General features: G+C 38.7%; 1 protein-coding gene across 12 annotated transcripts in view; it reads left to right on the top strand.

The window, feature by feature from the left end:
• The window catches only part of DENND1B (DENN domain containing 1B), a 342,830-nt gene that overhangs the window by 246,636 nt on the left and 81,668 nt on the right, over positions 1-14,526 (top strand). For all 12 annotated transcript variants that reach the window (XM_070055063.1, XM_070055064.1, XM_070055062.1 and 9 more), the window contains 3 exons: positions 5,597-5,687; positions 11,403-11,443; positions 12,538-12,606. In XM_070055063.1, the coding sequence (XP_069911164.1) occupies positions 5,597-5,687; positions 11,403-11,443; positions 12,538-12,606 (201 nt within the window). The remainder of the gene's footprint in view (positions 1-5,596; positions 5,688-11,402; positions 11,444-12,537; positions 12,607-14,526) is intronic.

Raw genomic sequence — 14,526 nt, 5'->3', positions numbered from 1 at the left:
TGATAGCAAATGTCTTTCCAAAAATTATAAAGAACATTATAAATTTCCTCAACTAGATAAGTTATATGATTTTCACAGTTATTCAATCATTCACCTATCAGTACATTTACAATATTTAATTTAAAAAGTTAAAGCGAGTTAGGCTATTATCAGTGTTTTAATGCTTTTAATAGTCTAGACATTTGTTACATAAACATTTAATTGCAATCAATCCATGAAAACTCTCGGGAAGACAGTAATTGAATTTCAGAATTATGATCTTTAAAAAAATATTTGATTTAAAAAACAGCTCACAAAAAAAAAACCTGGGGGAAGAGGGTCAAACTGGGGAGGAGGACAGCACGCTGTAGCTTGAGCTGACACAGCAGCAGAGATACTCGGGCAACACAGGAGACAAATGTGCACCCCTAAACCCCTTCTTCAGCCTGGAGGAAAAATCACATATCTCAAAGAGAGATCTCATATTAGAAACACTTCTGTGGTACAAAGATAGCTAAATTAATGATCCTGCAGTCTCCAGAACTAGGGAAAATATAGTATTTAAAACCAGAAGTCTTGAGAAAATTGAAGGAAAAAAATTCAGTTAAAAATTGCTCTTAAAATACATTAATTTCAGACGAATCTTTAAAATTCACTTTTCCATATAATGCTTTGGGCAAAAAAATTAATAAGTAGTCTAATTTAAATATTTTCTTATAAGTTTTCAGTTAACCCTGACAGGTTAGTGAAACTTCCACTAATGTGTTACAATAAATTAAATCAACAGATATTTATAGATGCCAGCTAATTGCAGGGCTGAATTCAGTTAGTGGTTACAGATAAACACAAACTGCTATAACACATGGGAATACAGTAGGTCAGTTAAGAGCCCAAACCAGGAATATTAAGTATATGAATAAATAGAAAAATATGTCATTTTTATGCCATTTCAGAAATTAAATAATCAGATGTCAGTGAGGCCTTGATATATTAAATTATATTACCACAGCATGATGAACAGAAAAACACATCGAAGACTATGAAGAGCCCTTTGGTGCAATTTATTATTAGAACTAATAAAATAACACTGACGGGACAACAATACACTTCCAAGAATAAATGAACTTTCAGACATTAAATAATTTAAGCCAGCATCCCATATTGGGGTGCCAGTTTGAGTCCCAGATGTTCTGCTTCTTAATTCTTCTTCTCTTAAAAGATTTAGCCGGTGCCGCAGCTCACTAGGCTAATCCTCCGCCTTGCGGTGCCGGCATACCGGGCAGTGCGCCGGCGTGGCGGCCATTGGAGGGTGAACCAACGGCAAAAGGAAGACCTTTCTCTCTGTCTCTCTCTCTCACTGTCCACTCTGCCTGTCAAAAAAAAATATTATATATTCTCATTTAAAAATCAACTTTATAATAAAATTTTACAATCCTCACTGTGGAATTATATTCATGAATTTTTGTGAGATTTCAAATTATTTATGTTCTTGTGTCATTAGTATATTTATTTCTAATTTTTATTTTTCTTTTTGAATAAAAAGAAAAATATTAAGATTTATGTAAACGTTTGTCATCTTAACACAAGTTTTAAAAATCTATTTGCAACCAAATTGTATATCTGTGTCACTTTAATTGTTATTAACAATGCTACTCTGGCTGGCACCATGGCTCATTTGGCTAATCCTCCACCTGCAGCACTGGCACCCTGAGTTCTAGTCCCAGTTGGGGCACCAGATTCTGTCCTATTTGCTCCTCTTCCAGTCCAGCTCTCTGCTGTGGCCCAGGAGGGCAGTGGAGGATGGCCCAAGTGCTTGGGCCCTGTACCCGCACGAGAGACCAGGAGGAAGCACCTGGCTCCTGGCTTCAGATCAGTGCAATGCACCTGCTGTAGCGGCCATTTGTGGGGTGAACCAACGGAAAAGGAAGACCTTTCCCTCTGTCTCGCTCGCTGTCTAACTCTGCCTGTCAAAAACAACAACAACAACAGCAACAGCAACAATGCTACTCTTGTCGTTTTTACAATGACAAACTAATTCTTCTAAAACAAATGTCTTCCAATTACCTAAGGGTATTCATTGCTAAATAATATAGGTAAGTATTAATCAAGCAGAATGATAGGGCACATTATAGTCTAGAATGATAGGTTTTCCAACAGAGCTTTTTTTTTTTAGTTCAAAATTCTTCCTGTGTAGCAGTAGCTAAAAATGTTCTTATCACTTTCGTTTACTCTGAAAAGCTCCAGTTACTAGAGTGGTATGGCCCTGAACCAGCTACACTTGGGAGTTGGCGCAGGGAGAGGGAAGTTGTTACTGAATCACAAATAGACAAAGGAGTTAGGGGAACTGTTCTCAACCTTCTCCATTAATGCTGCTTTTATGCTTATTCGTGGATATCCATATTTGTGTGTAGGTATTTATAATAGATGTGTGTGTGTGTACACAAAACCAATCTTTCATTTTAAGAACAAACGTTTTCGTTCAGTTTGTACATTAGTCAGTCTCTGATTGTCACTGACAGGATTGTTTGCAGAGTCACTGATAACACATGGCATGTACCAAGTGATTAATTTCTATTGGCTCAAATCACTGGTTGAGTAACAAAAAGTAGTTACTCACGCTCAAAAATGCATACTCAGTAAATAGTTTGGGATTTATCTCTTCTTAGACTTGAACTTCTCCACTCATTTAATAAAATTGATGGATTATTTCCAGTAAACACGAAGATGAAAACCTTTTAAAAAGTCTTTAGTTTTAATCTTTTAAAGCATATTTAAAAGGATACCTTAACTTTTTCTATTTGTCAGTAATGTATTACTTTGTATTTATCATTTTACTGCCACCTTATTTTTAAAAAATGATAGTTCATCAAATTATACACTTAATTTGATTTATAATGCTGTTGAAAATGTGTGCAAGTGAAAATTTTGTATGAATGTCAAAATCCTTATTTTCAGATTAATCACTTATATTGTATAACAAGAACACCAGCATTATAAATTACTAGCTTTGATCTCAAGATAGAATTAGTTAATTGTGTGCATTATAATTACTCAACCCTAAAACCAGGTAAAAGTTTATGATATCTAGCATTATTTCAGTTATTTCAACAGATTTCAGTCTTTCAACAACATTTATCCAATTCAAAATGTATACAGATGCATACATGAAAAAGACAGTAATCTCTCCCCTAGGAAATTCACAGATTGATAGAGATGGAAAAAGTGGTGGTAATAGGGAAAGTGAACTTTATAATTTAGCTTTAATTCTGTGTCGCAATGTAGGAACTTTATATCATTTTAATTAGCTCTCAAACCCTCAGTGTTTTTATTATATCCCCAATTTTTAGAAGGGGAAACAGAGTCTCAGAGATAAGTTGCTGAGTATCTTCAACTAGTCAGCTGGCAGAGTCATGATGCAGGCCCTTTGTGTCCCAGACCCCATATTCATTTATACTTGTGGAGTCCTTTTGCAGGCTAGTGACAGTGAGGGGATAAAAGTGGATAATCTTTGGCATCTATTCTCAAAGAGTTCTTGGTTTTATGAAAGACAACCCATGGTCTAAAAAAGTCAAGACTTCTGTCTTTTGATGCTATGTTTATATAACCCTACCTCACATTATTGTCAAAAACCATCTATGGTAATGAAAAGGTGGTTAAACCTGATTTTGAATTGGAATCTATTGATCAATTTGCCATTTTTTTCTTAATTTTAGTAAGAGATTTTTGCCTCAAAATTTTATAACTGGAATAACTTTCTGCTATTAATTATCTCAAATTATTACCTGGGGAATATTGTGTTGCTCTATACAGCTCCTCCTAATTAGTTTGCCCATTAACCTTTCAAACAGAAAACTAAGGCAAAGTGTGAGATTTTTTTGTTTTTTAAAATCAAGCTACTTTAATCCATTTAAATATTAATATTCAAGAGTAAAAATATTGAGGTCAAGGTTCATTAATTCCAGGGTAAAATGAACATTTTGTATTAATTCCTCACATCTTCAAATCTACCCTGCAAAAAGCAACTAAATCTTTCCTTTTAGCCCCTGCCTCTTACACATCTTTATTCTTTTCTTTAAGATTAATTAATTTATTTGAAAGACAGAGTCACAGAGACGCAGAGGCAGAGAGACAGATGGGGGGATGGAGAGAGGTTCTCCATCTTCTGGTTCACTCCCCAAATGGCCTCAACAGCCGGACGTGGGCCCATCCAAAGCCAGGATCCTGGAGCTTCTTCCTGGTCTCCCACTTGTCTCCAGGGGCCCAAGGACTTGGGCCATCCTCAACTGCTTTCCCAGGCCAGAGCAGAGAGCTAGATCAGAAGTGGAGCAGCCATGACTCAAACTGGCACCCACATGGGATGCAGGCACTGCAGGCAGCCACGTCTGCTGGCTCCTATATCTTTATTTGTAAAGATACTTCACCTTCACAATGAATGGAGTGACCTCAACTCATCACGTTACAAATGCCACAGATCGAGAATCTAAGGAGTAACCTCATTCTAGTAATACATATGTACATAGAACATGTCATTGATCTTCACTTAGGGTTGTTCATATAAAAATACTCAGGGATATTTGTCGTGGCCAGTGTAGATACCACCAGGCTGTGTATATTAAACAAGTAGGAATGGGGCAGAGCAGGTGAAGGGAGATACTCTCCAGGGCAGCTCCTTTTTGAAAAAGATCTCCAGGTGTTTATGATAGCTTTTGTTTCCCACTCCAATATCTTTATTAAGAACATGGAAAAATACTGTTTATGATAGCCATATGCATGTCAAATCACTATGTGTTTACTTATTTAAGTTAATAATAGTAATTCTGATTCATCAGTTATTGTGAGAGTCATATTTATTCTATTGTTCAGTGACTGAATTATTGGGGAAATGGGTCTTGTGAGAGAGGACGCATCCCAATGGCCTCACAAGGCAATGGGGCCTCTTATGCACAGCCTCTCCAGAGATTGTGGGCAGAGCAGCCTGTGGGAGCTGGTGCCCTTTACTGCTGTACTCTGTGGTTTCCTCTGAACAAAGCTAGGGTCTGTTCTGTACAGTTGTGGTTTCACTGGTTAACTGCTTTTCACTGAACACTTGCTTTCCATTGTTTGAGAATTTTCTTATTGTGTTTGTGTCTCTACACCATGTATCAGTACATGTGTGCTGGGCATGAGATAGTCTACTAGTGATATTTTTGTTTGTTTGTTTGTTTGTTTTTGGCAGGCAGAGTGGACAGTGAGAGAGAGAGACAGAGAGAAAGGTCTTCCTTTGCCGTTGGTTCACCCTCCAATGGCCACCGCGGCCAGCGCGCTGCGGCCGGCGCACCACGCTGATCCAAAGGCAGGAGCCAGGTGCTTCTCCTGGTCTCCCATGGGGTGCAGGGCCCAAGCACCTGGGCCATCCTCCACTGCACTCCCTGGCCACAGCAGAGAGCTGGCCTGGAAGAGGGGCAACCGGGACAGAATCCGGCGCCCCGACCGGGACTAGAACCCGGTGTGCCAGCGCCGCAGGCAGAGGATTAGCCTAGTGAGCCGCAGCTACGGCCCTACTAGTGATATTTTTATAAGTAGAAATGTAAGCTTGGAGGAACAAATAACAAACTAACATGAAACTTTTTAATTTCAGTTTATTGATGGTCGACTAGCAAAACTAAATGCAGGAAGGGGGTTTTCTGATGTATTTGAAGAAGAGATTACTTCAGGAGGCTTTTGTGGAGGTAAAGTGTGGTTATTGAATTTCTGAGTAACAGTCATGCTTGATTTTTGCACTTGTGTCTGATATAATCTCTTTCACAAACAACTGTTTTCTCCTGAATGTGTAATATCTTCAGTATATTTTCTCACCTTAAGAATTGTGATATTAATTTATTTTGCTTGATATATCTGTTACAGAGGCTTTAACATGAGCTCATGAATCAGTAGCTATTGGCTTGGACAATCTATCAATGTTGCTGGAGATAAAAAACACAGAGATCCAATGAATTCACATCTTTCCTTCTAAACAGTACTAATCTTCCAGAAAGTGACTAGTTGTAGCCATTACTTGAAATTACGACTGAAGTAGGAGAATACAATAATCCAAAAAAAAAAAAAAAAAAAGTTTGAGCACCATAGCTCATTCTACATTTAAAATAAGTGTGTTACACAGAAGTCCTGGCCTTTTTTACAGTGTAGAACACTGCAGCATCAGGAAAATTTTAAGTTTACCATTCCATAAATAAACCTAGTCCTTCAAATATAAATGTTCAGTGTTATAATGACCTAGGAAATTACTGATTTATAAGTTGATATTCTGTTTACTGTTTTCCTAATGCATTGTTTGACTTGCAGAGAATTTTGCTTGAGTCTTTGAAATATCTTTTTCACCCATTCAACCTCTATTTACTGAGAGTTTACCATGTCCTAGGCACTGTTCTAGATACTGGGTAAACTAAATAAACAAAGATTTCTGTCCTCTATAACTTGATATGTTCATTGTTGACCTGATAGAATAGTATGATCTTTACCTCTTTGTAGGTTTGTTGTGAAGAGAAAAATTAGTGCATATGTGAATAAATAGTTGTTAGAATTGAGTAATAAAGCACAAAAAGACAGAAACTAAGAAGTACTTACCTACAGATTTCACAAAATTTAGTTTGATTCTTCAATGAGATTCCTTTTCATATCTTAAAAGTATAAAAACCAGAGAGTAGTTGAGATGCCCACATCCCATTTGGGAGTGCCTGGATTCAGATCCTGCCTCTGCTCCAGATTCCAGCTTCCTGCTGATATGCGCCCAGGGAGGTAGCAAGTTGACTGCTCAAGTTTTTGGGTTGCTGCTGCCTACATGAGAGATCCGAGTGGAGTTCTTGGCTCCTGGATTTGGCCTAGCCCAGCCCCAGCTGTTTTGGACATTTGAGGAGTGATCTAGTGAATGAGAGATTCTCTCTCTCTCTCTCTCTCTCTCTCTCTCGCTCTCTGACATTTGAGGAGTGATCTAGTGAATGAGAGATTCTCTCTCTCTTTCTGTGTGTGTGTGTGTGTGTGTGCCTCTGCCTTTCAAATTAAAAGAATTTTTTTTCTAAAGCATACAGAAGGTATTGAGATGGTTGATTGAGATATTTGGTTCATTAAAAGAGGTGTAAATGAACTTAGGAGTTGTAGAATTTTATTTGGATAACTACAAAATTTAATTGAAAGCATTGACTTGGGGAAAAAAAAGTTAGTTTACTTGACTCAGCAAGATCATTCAGCTTCTTGCTTTTCTCAGCTTCTGGAAAAAAATTTACCTTCAATGGTGCTTTTGTGTTAAAGTAATGCTTTTTTTACAAACTCAGACAAGCAAAATAGTGGCAGCTCATGGACAAATTGCTTGAGGCATCTATTGAGTATTTACATAACTGCTGTCTCATTATCTTTATGACCTGTGGGGCTAGTAGCTTTTGTAGAATTGAAGATGACATCTGTGACAGTAATGGGGTAGAACTATGATCCTTTTATACAGTTAAATCCTGTGGTCTTAACCATTGGACCAGATACTTTTGTTATAGAATAGAGGTAGGTAGCTTTTCTAGTTTAACAAGTATTAATATCCGTACAGCAAGAAAGTACCTTAAAATTATACCTGTCAAATACTATTATTTTAGTTGTATTTTAGATTATTTTATGGATACACAGAGATTATTCTTAGAAGAAGATAGAGTAAAACTAGGATTTTAAATAAAAACATGAATAGTCTAATTAAAGATCAGTAATGTTCTGTTTTTTAAAAAAGATGTTTTTATTCACTTATAGGAAAAGCAGAGTTACAGAGAGAGAAGAAGCAACAGAAGGATCTTCCATTTGCTGGTTCAGTCCCCAAATGGCTGCAATTGCCAGGGCTAGGCCAGGCTGAAGCAAGAATCAGGTCTCTCACGTGGGTGCAGGGGCCCAAGCACTTGGGCCATCTTCTGCTGCTTTCCCAGACACATTAGCAGGGAGCTGGATTGGAATTGGTGCAGCTGAGTCTCAAACCAGCACCCACATGGGATGCTGACAACTTAACCGGCTGTGCAACAACACTGGCCCCTAGAGATTTTCTTTTAACTGCTAATTAGAAGATAGCTATCTTTAGGGGTGTGTGTGTGTGTGTGTGTGTGTGTGTGTGTTCGTATAAGACTGTCATATTTCCAATAATAGTTCCTAAAGATCAACTCCAAAACTTGTCACCTAGCCGAAAATTGTGAAATAAAATATATGTCAAGATTTAGACCTCTTCTTCGAAAAAGTGAACTGTTCTTGGTCATAATTTTCTCATAGTATTAGAAAAGCTCTTCTGTGACAGAAAACTCTCCCAAGACTCTACAGATTCTGTCTCATTTAATCCATCCAGCACCCAATGAGGCAGTTGGATTACCCCATTTGTGTTGGGGCACTCAGCTTAATTCTCTCAGGGTCACACAGATGTAATGGCCAGGTTCTGAACTCAACATATGTCTACCAGACTTCAAGACTCTTGCTTTAATAACTACAATGCATTGCTCTCTTAAAGTAAGAGATCTTCTCAATGAAAAGCATCCAGTCAACAAGAAGAGTCCCCAAGCATTCCCTACTCTGATTAACTAAAAGCAAAGTTCCTGTCTCTGTCTCATGTATTTTTCACACATAGAGCCCCCAAAAAGGTAGAAGAGAAACAATTATGGCCCGGCGCCGTGGCTCACTAGGCTAATCCTCCGCCTTGCGGCACCGGCACACTGGGTTCTAGTCCCGGTAGGGGCAACGGATTCTGTCCCGGTTGCCCCTCTTCCAGGCCAGCTGTCTGCTGTGGCCCGGGAGTGCAGTGGAGGATGGCCCAAGTGCTTGGGCCTTGCACCCCATGGGAGACCAGGAGAAGCACCTGGCTCCTGCCTTTGGATCAGTGCGGTGCGCCGGCCGCAGCGCACCAGCCGCAGTGGCCATTGGAGGGTGAACCAATGGCAAAGGAAGACCTTTCTCTCCATCTCTCTCTCTCACTGTCCACTCTGCCTGTCAAAAAAAAAAATATTATGTTCCTTTAATCGAAAATAGTTAGGGAATTTCAGAGTTTTATCTGTTTTCTCACCATTGCAGTGGTAGTTTGTACACCATTTCTGCTGGTAACAATTATGCTTATTATAAAATGAATATGAGTGTGTGGAACTTCATAATTATTGTGGTTCTAATTAAAATGCATAATGAAGAACAACAAGATATAGAACATCTATGTTCATGTCTGAATTTAAAAACCATGGTTAAAGACTCTGAATGCAAGCAGACTTTAAAAAAACTGTTTTCTGTCTCATGAACTGAGTCCTTGCAGTCAAGACTGTTAGGGAAATACATCTTATTTCTTTCATGAGATCTTTGCAGAACTTTCAACCTTAACTTAAGAGGAAAATGGGGGAAAAAAATACCAGAAATGTGTAACAGGAAGAAACCATAAAGGTTACAAGGCAATAAGAGAGGACATGAGTAGTGCAAAGAGTATATTAGAGAAACACATTTGATTGTTTTTGAAAAAGCAACTAAAGAATTAGATAATTAAGAATATATTTGTATTTATTTTCATTTGCAATACAACTTTTCTTAAATTCAGGTCAAATTATCTGAATATTAAAAGGGGAAGTATTTTCACATAAATTGATAAGACAATTTGGAATTTTTCATCATTTTTCAAGAGAGATATAATTTCAAAAATTTGATCATGCCAAATACTACCTGAAACACATAAACAATGCAGCTTATTTTTCCTTAGGTTATTTTAGGGAGATACATTTTCATAAGAGAGACATTTCATAAGATAACTAAAGACCAGTATTAGTAGACATTTATAATACATTTAAGTCATATAAGACATTTCGTAAGATAAGTAAAAGTATTGTTTTCCTTTGTATTTCTTCCTCTGGAAAAGGTGCCAATGCAGTGCAGGGTAGTAAGAGATGTTTTCCAGAATATGTGTTATTTCTTTTTTAAATTAGCGAAAGGTTTTGATTATTGAAGTGAATCTAGAGATAGGACACTTTTTGCTTGGTGTTGACTCCTGATGCAAAGGCAGGAAACTTGGACAAGGCTCCTTCTGCCTCCCTTTTGTATCAGCAAGGTGATGCTTTTTTTTTTAAACCCCACACACACAAACAAGAGGAAAGCACTATCTGTTCTAGGAGTCCTTGGTACTGGATAGTGCCAGAGTAGCCACCAAAGACTGTTTTTTATTGTGACTTCACTCTTATGATTTAGGGAATACTTAAATATCTGAGCAAGGGAGATCATTGACATCTAACAAATCAGCTGACAAGAAAGATTACATTATTTTTGTTTGTGTTTCTTTTTTGCCTTCTGATATCTTATTGACTAGACTATTTTTATTTGGAATCAAACATGTTGATTTGACTAGACTATTTTTATTTGGAATCAAATATGTTGATTATCAGATTTTATTATTGCAGTTTTGGCAGCATTTGAGCTTTTTAATAATGATGGTACTCCAGAGACTCAACTCTGGACTTGCTTCACATTTCCTGGGATAATATCTTTCAAATATCTAAGTTGACAAGTAGAGAATATCTTACAATTTAACTGTTAGCTATTAATATGTGTTAGTAATAATTTAATAATAATTTTTTTATCCTGAGGTTCCTTGTATTTCTAAATTTCCTTCTAGTTTTAAATATTTTCTTATGTACTTGAAATACTGTTTGTTTTTTTGTTTTTTTGTTTTTTTTACAGGCAGAGTGGACAGTGAGAGAGAGAGAGAGAGAGAGAGAGAAAGGTCTTCCTTTTGCCGTTGGTTCACTCTCCAATGGCCGCTGCAGCCGGCGCGCTGCGGCCAGCGCACCGCGCCTATCCGAAGGCAGGAGCCAGGTGCTTCTCCTGGTCTCCCATGGGGTGCGGGGCCCAAGCACTTGGGCCATCCTCCACTGCACTCCCTGGCCACAGCAGAGAGCTGGCCTGGAAGAGGGGCAACCGGGACAGAATCCGTTGCCCCGACCGGGACTAGAACCCGGTGTGCCAGAGCCGTTAGGTGGAGGATTAGCCTAGTGAGCCGTGGCGCCAGCCTGAAATACTGTTTTAAAGAGAACCTAACTGTGTAAAAGAGGCAAACTTTTATAAAACAACATAAGCATAAGATATTAAAAAATCAGTGCTAAAAGCATAATAATGTAGTATTTCAAAAGAGAAGTTATGTTTCACCTTCTGAAGCTAATGTTAAAATGAAAGAAGATAATATATTAGCTTCATGTATGAATGAAGAAAAAACGTCTATTTAAAAAATGTTCCTAAGAATTAGAGCCATTTATTAGTTCTTATAATACCAGTGCTTCATTAATAGCATTGATAATTTGCCTACTAAATAAAATAAAATTAAAAATTGCCAGGAAATACCAGTTGTTGATGAATTTTGGCTTATGAATTTATTTTTATCCATTTTCCTTGCATCTAAATTTTGTCTGTTTCAGGGAACCCGAGGTCATACCAACAATGGGTGCACACAGTAAAGGTAATTACTGTCCTTCCAAGATGGAGCATAGAAACGTTCAGCGACAGCATGCTATTTATACTTACGTTACTTTTGTAACATTGAAAATGCTTGTGTATCTTCTCATACCTTAAATATTTTTATATTATGCTTAGTTTGTTGATATTCATAAAATTAAGTTTAAAATGGAAAGCATTTGTCCCGACATAAATGGCTTGTTTTGAAAAGCAAGATTTCCCTGTCACCTTATATCCTAGAATAAGGAATTAGGTACAGTAGTAGGATTTGATGGGGATTTTATAGTTTCTGTAATATTACTTTTTTAAAAAAGATTTATTTATTTATTTATTTGAAATTCAGTATTTTTTTCTTTGACAGGCAGAGTGGACAGTGAGAGTGAGAGACAGAGAGAAAGGTCTTCCTTTGCCGTTGGTTCACCCTCCAATGGCCGCCGCGGCCAGCACACCATGCTAATGCAATGGCAGGAGCCAGGTACTTATCCTGGTCTCCCATGGGGTGCAGGGCCCAAGCACTTGGGCCATCCTCCACTGCACTCCCGGGCCACAGCAGAGAGCTGGCCTGGAAGAGGGGCAACCGGGACAGAATCCGGCGCCCCAACCAGGACTAGAACCCGGTGTGCTGGCACTGCAAGGCGGAGGATTAGCCTAGTGAGCCGCAGCACCGGCCTGAAATTCAGTATTATAGAGAGAGATCTTCTGTGTCAGACACACACATGGTGGGGTAGAGGGAGGGAAGGAGAGAGAGAGACAGAGAGACAGAGAGACAGAGAGAGAGCGAATCGCCCATCTGCTGGTTTATTCTCCAGATGGCCACAATGACCAGGGCTGAATCAGGCCAAATCCAGGAGCCAGGAGCTTCATGCTGGTCTCCAGCATGGGTGGCAATGGCGCAAGTACTTGGGTCTTTTGCTGCAGCTTTCCTAGTGAATTAGTGAATGGAAATAGAGCAGCCAGGACTCCAACCATTGCCCATGTGGGTGCTGGCATCTCAGGCAGCAGCTTAACCTGCTGTTCTACAGTGGCAGCCCAGGTTTTTGTTTTCAGGGTACTTGGGCTAAAAGTTTTAGAAAAAATATTTCTGTTTTTCTTTTGCAGAAAGGAGGTGCACTGTTCAACACAGCAATGACCAAAGCAACACCTGCTGTACGGACAGCATATAAATTTGTAAGTGTTCTTTTGATATTTAAAAGTTCTATTGATAAAATGATAGAATATCTTCCCAGATGATAGACCTATGAGTTCAGAATATTTTCTGTTTCCCTATAAAAAATGGATTTTTTTTAAATTGAGAGTTAATATTGACCAAAGTCCTTTATTACAATTATTGCACAGAGAAGATGCTTCCTTTGTGCACTCTAAAAATACTTCATTTTTTTTCTTAGTATATCAACCACATTGTACAGCCAATTGAAACAATATATGATGCAATTATATTTTGTAAAATTCTATTCCTTCATTGTTTTAAATAAACTTATCTGCTTGCTCTTTCTCTCTCTCTCTCTCTCCCTCTCCCTCTCCCTCTCCCTCTCCCTCTCCCTTTCTCCCTCTCCCTCTCCCTCTCTCTCTTTCTTTTTAAAAAGATTTATTTATTTGTTTGAAAGGCAGAGTCATAGAGAGAGAGAGAGAGGGAGAGACAGAGAGAGAGAGAGAGAGAGATCTTCCATCTTCTGGTTTATTCATTCAGTGGCCGCAATGGCTGTGTTTGGGCCAGGCTGAAGCCAGGAGCCTGGAGCCTTCTCTGGGTCTCCCACGTGGGTACAGGAGCCCAAGCACTTGAGCCATTTTCTGCTGCTTTCCTAGGTGCATTAGCAGGAAGCTGGATTGGAAGTGGAGCAACCGGGTCTCAAACCAGTGCCCATATGGGATGCTGATATTACAATGACTTTACCTGCTATGCCACAATGCTGGGTCCTGATTCTTTCATTTAACAGCATATTTTAAATTCTTATGTACCTGAGGCTCAAGTAGGAATAGAAAGATACAAGCAAAATGTCTTCCACTAAAGACGCATTGATTCTCTTCAATTAAAATTATTCTGTGATTCTCAGGGACTTATAAGATATTAATAATGACAACAGTATCAATAAATAAATTAAAAAATCTCTTTAATGTGACAGCTAAGACCTGCCTCTCCTGTGTCCTGGTCTATTTTTCCCTTTCCAGGGATGTGTGATGCTGTCTGTTGCACTCTGATGCTTGCTCAAGCCATTCCTATTGCTTGGAACATCCATTTCTTGGCCTTTATGCACCTGATAGACACCAGTTCATCCTGTCAGACTGAGCTTAGGCCTTAGTTCTCCTGAAAAAAGCTCTGCCGACCCCGCCTAAAGCGTTCACATATCTGTTTCTGTGCCCCACAGGACTAAGGGAGCTCGGTTTCAGCACCTGTTTCGCCTGTGTACAAGTCTGCCTTGCACTAGCTGAGCTTCTCTCAAGAAGCTAATATGTGGTGTTAACTGACTTTTTTCTTAAATTCCATAAGTCACAAATACTCTAGATTTTTAAAAGATTTATTTTTGTTTATTATATGAAAGGCAGAGTATCAAAGAGGGAGCGACACAGAGAGACAGAGAGATCTTGTCCATTTGCTGGTGCACTTCCAAATAGCTGTGACAGCCAGGATGGGCCCTGCCAGGCCAGGAGCCTGGAACACCACCTGACCTCCCGTGCGGGCAGCAGGGGCCCAGGTACGGGGACCGTCCTCCACGGCCTTCCCAGGCGCGTTAGCAGGGAGCTGGACTGGAAGCAGAGCTCCTGGAACTTGAGTGGGCACTCATATGGGATGCTGCCACGCTATAACACTGTCCCCTAGTCTGTATTTCTAAAAATATTCAGAGCAGTAGTTTGGATCTTGTAACAATTTATTTTTAAATTCTTTCTCAATAAATGAATTGTTGTGAGGGAGTTAAAAATAAAATATATTTTAATGAAAGTTTAGAACTTACGTGCTTTCCTTGACTTGTAATTGTGATATTTAAGGCTTCTTCAAAAAGTCTGTGGAAAAATGACTAGAGGTATGAAGTTATTTTGAGACAAAACAGTTTTTAAGTTCATACATAATTTTTTCATAATTCACATTTTCCA

This window comes from Oryctolagus cuniculus, chromosome 13, assembly GCF_964237555.1.
Source record: "Oryctolagus cuniculus chromosome 13, mOryCun1.1, whole genome shotgun sequence".
In the NCBI taxonomy this organism is placed as follows: Eukaryota; Metazoa; Chordata; class Mammalia; order Lagomorpha; family Leporidae; genus Oryctolagus; species Oryctolagus cuniculus.
Note: the sequence above shows the minus strand (reverse complement) of the source record. Positions and strands in the feature narration are given on the sequence as shown.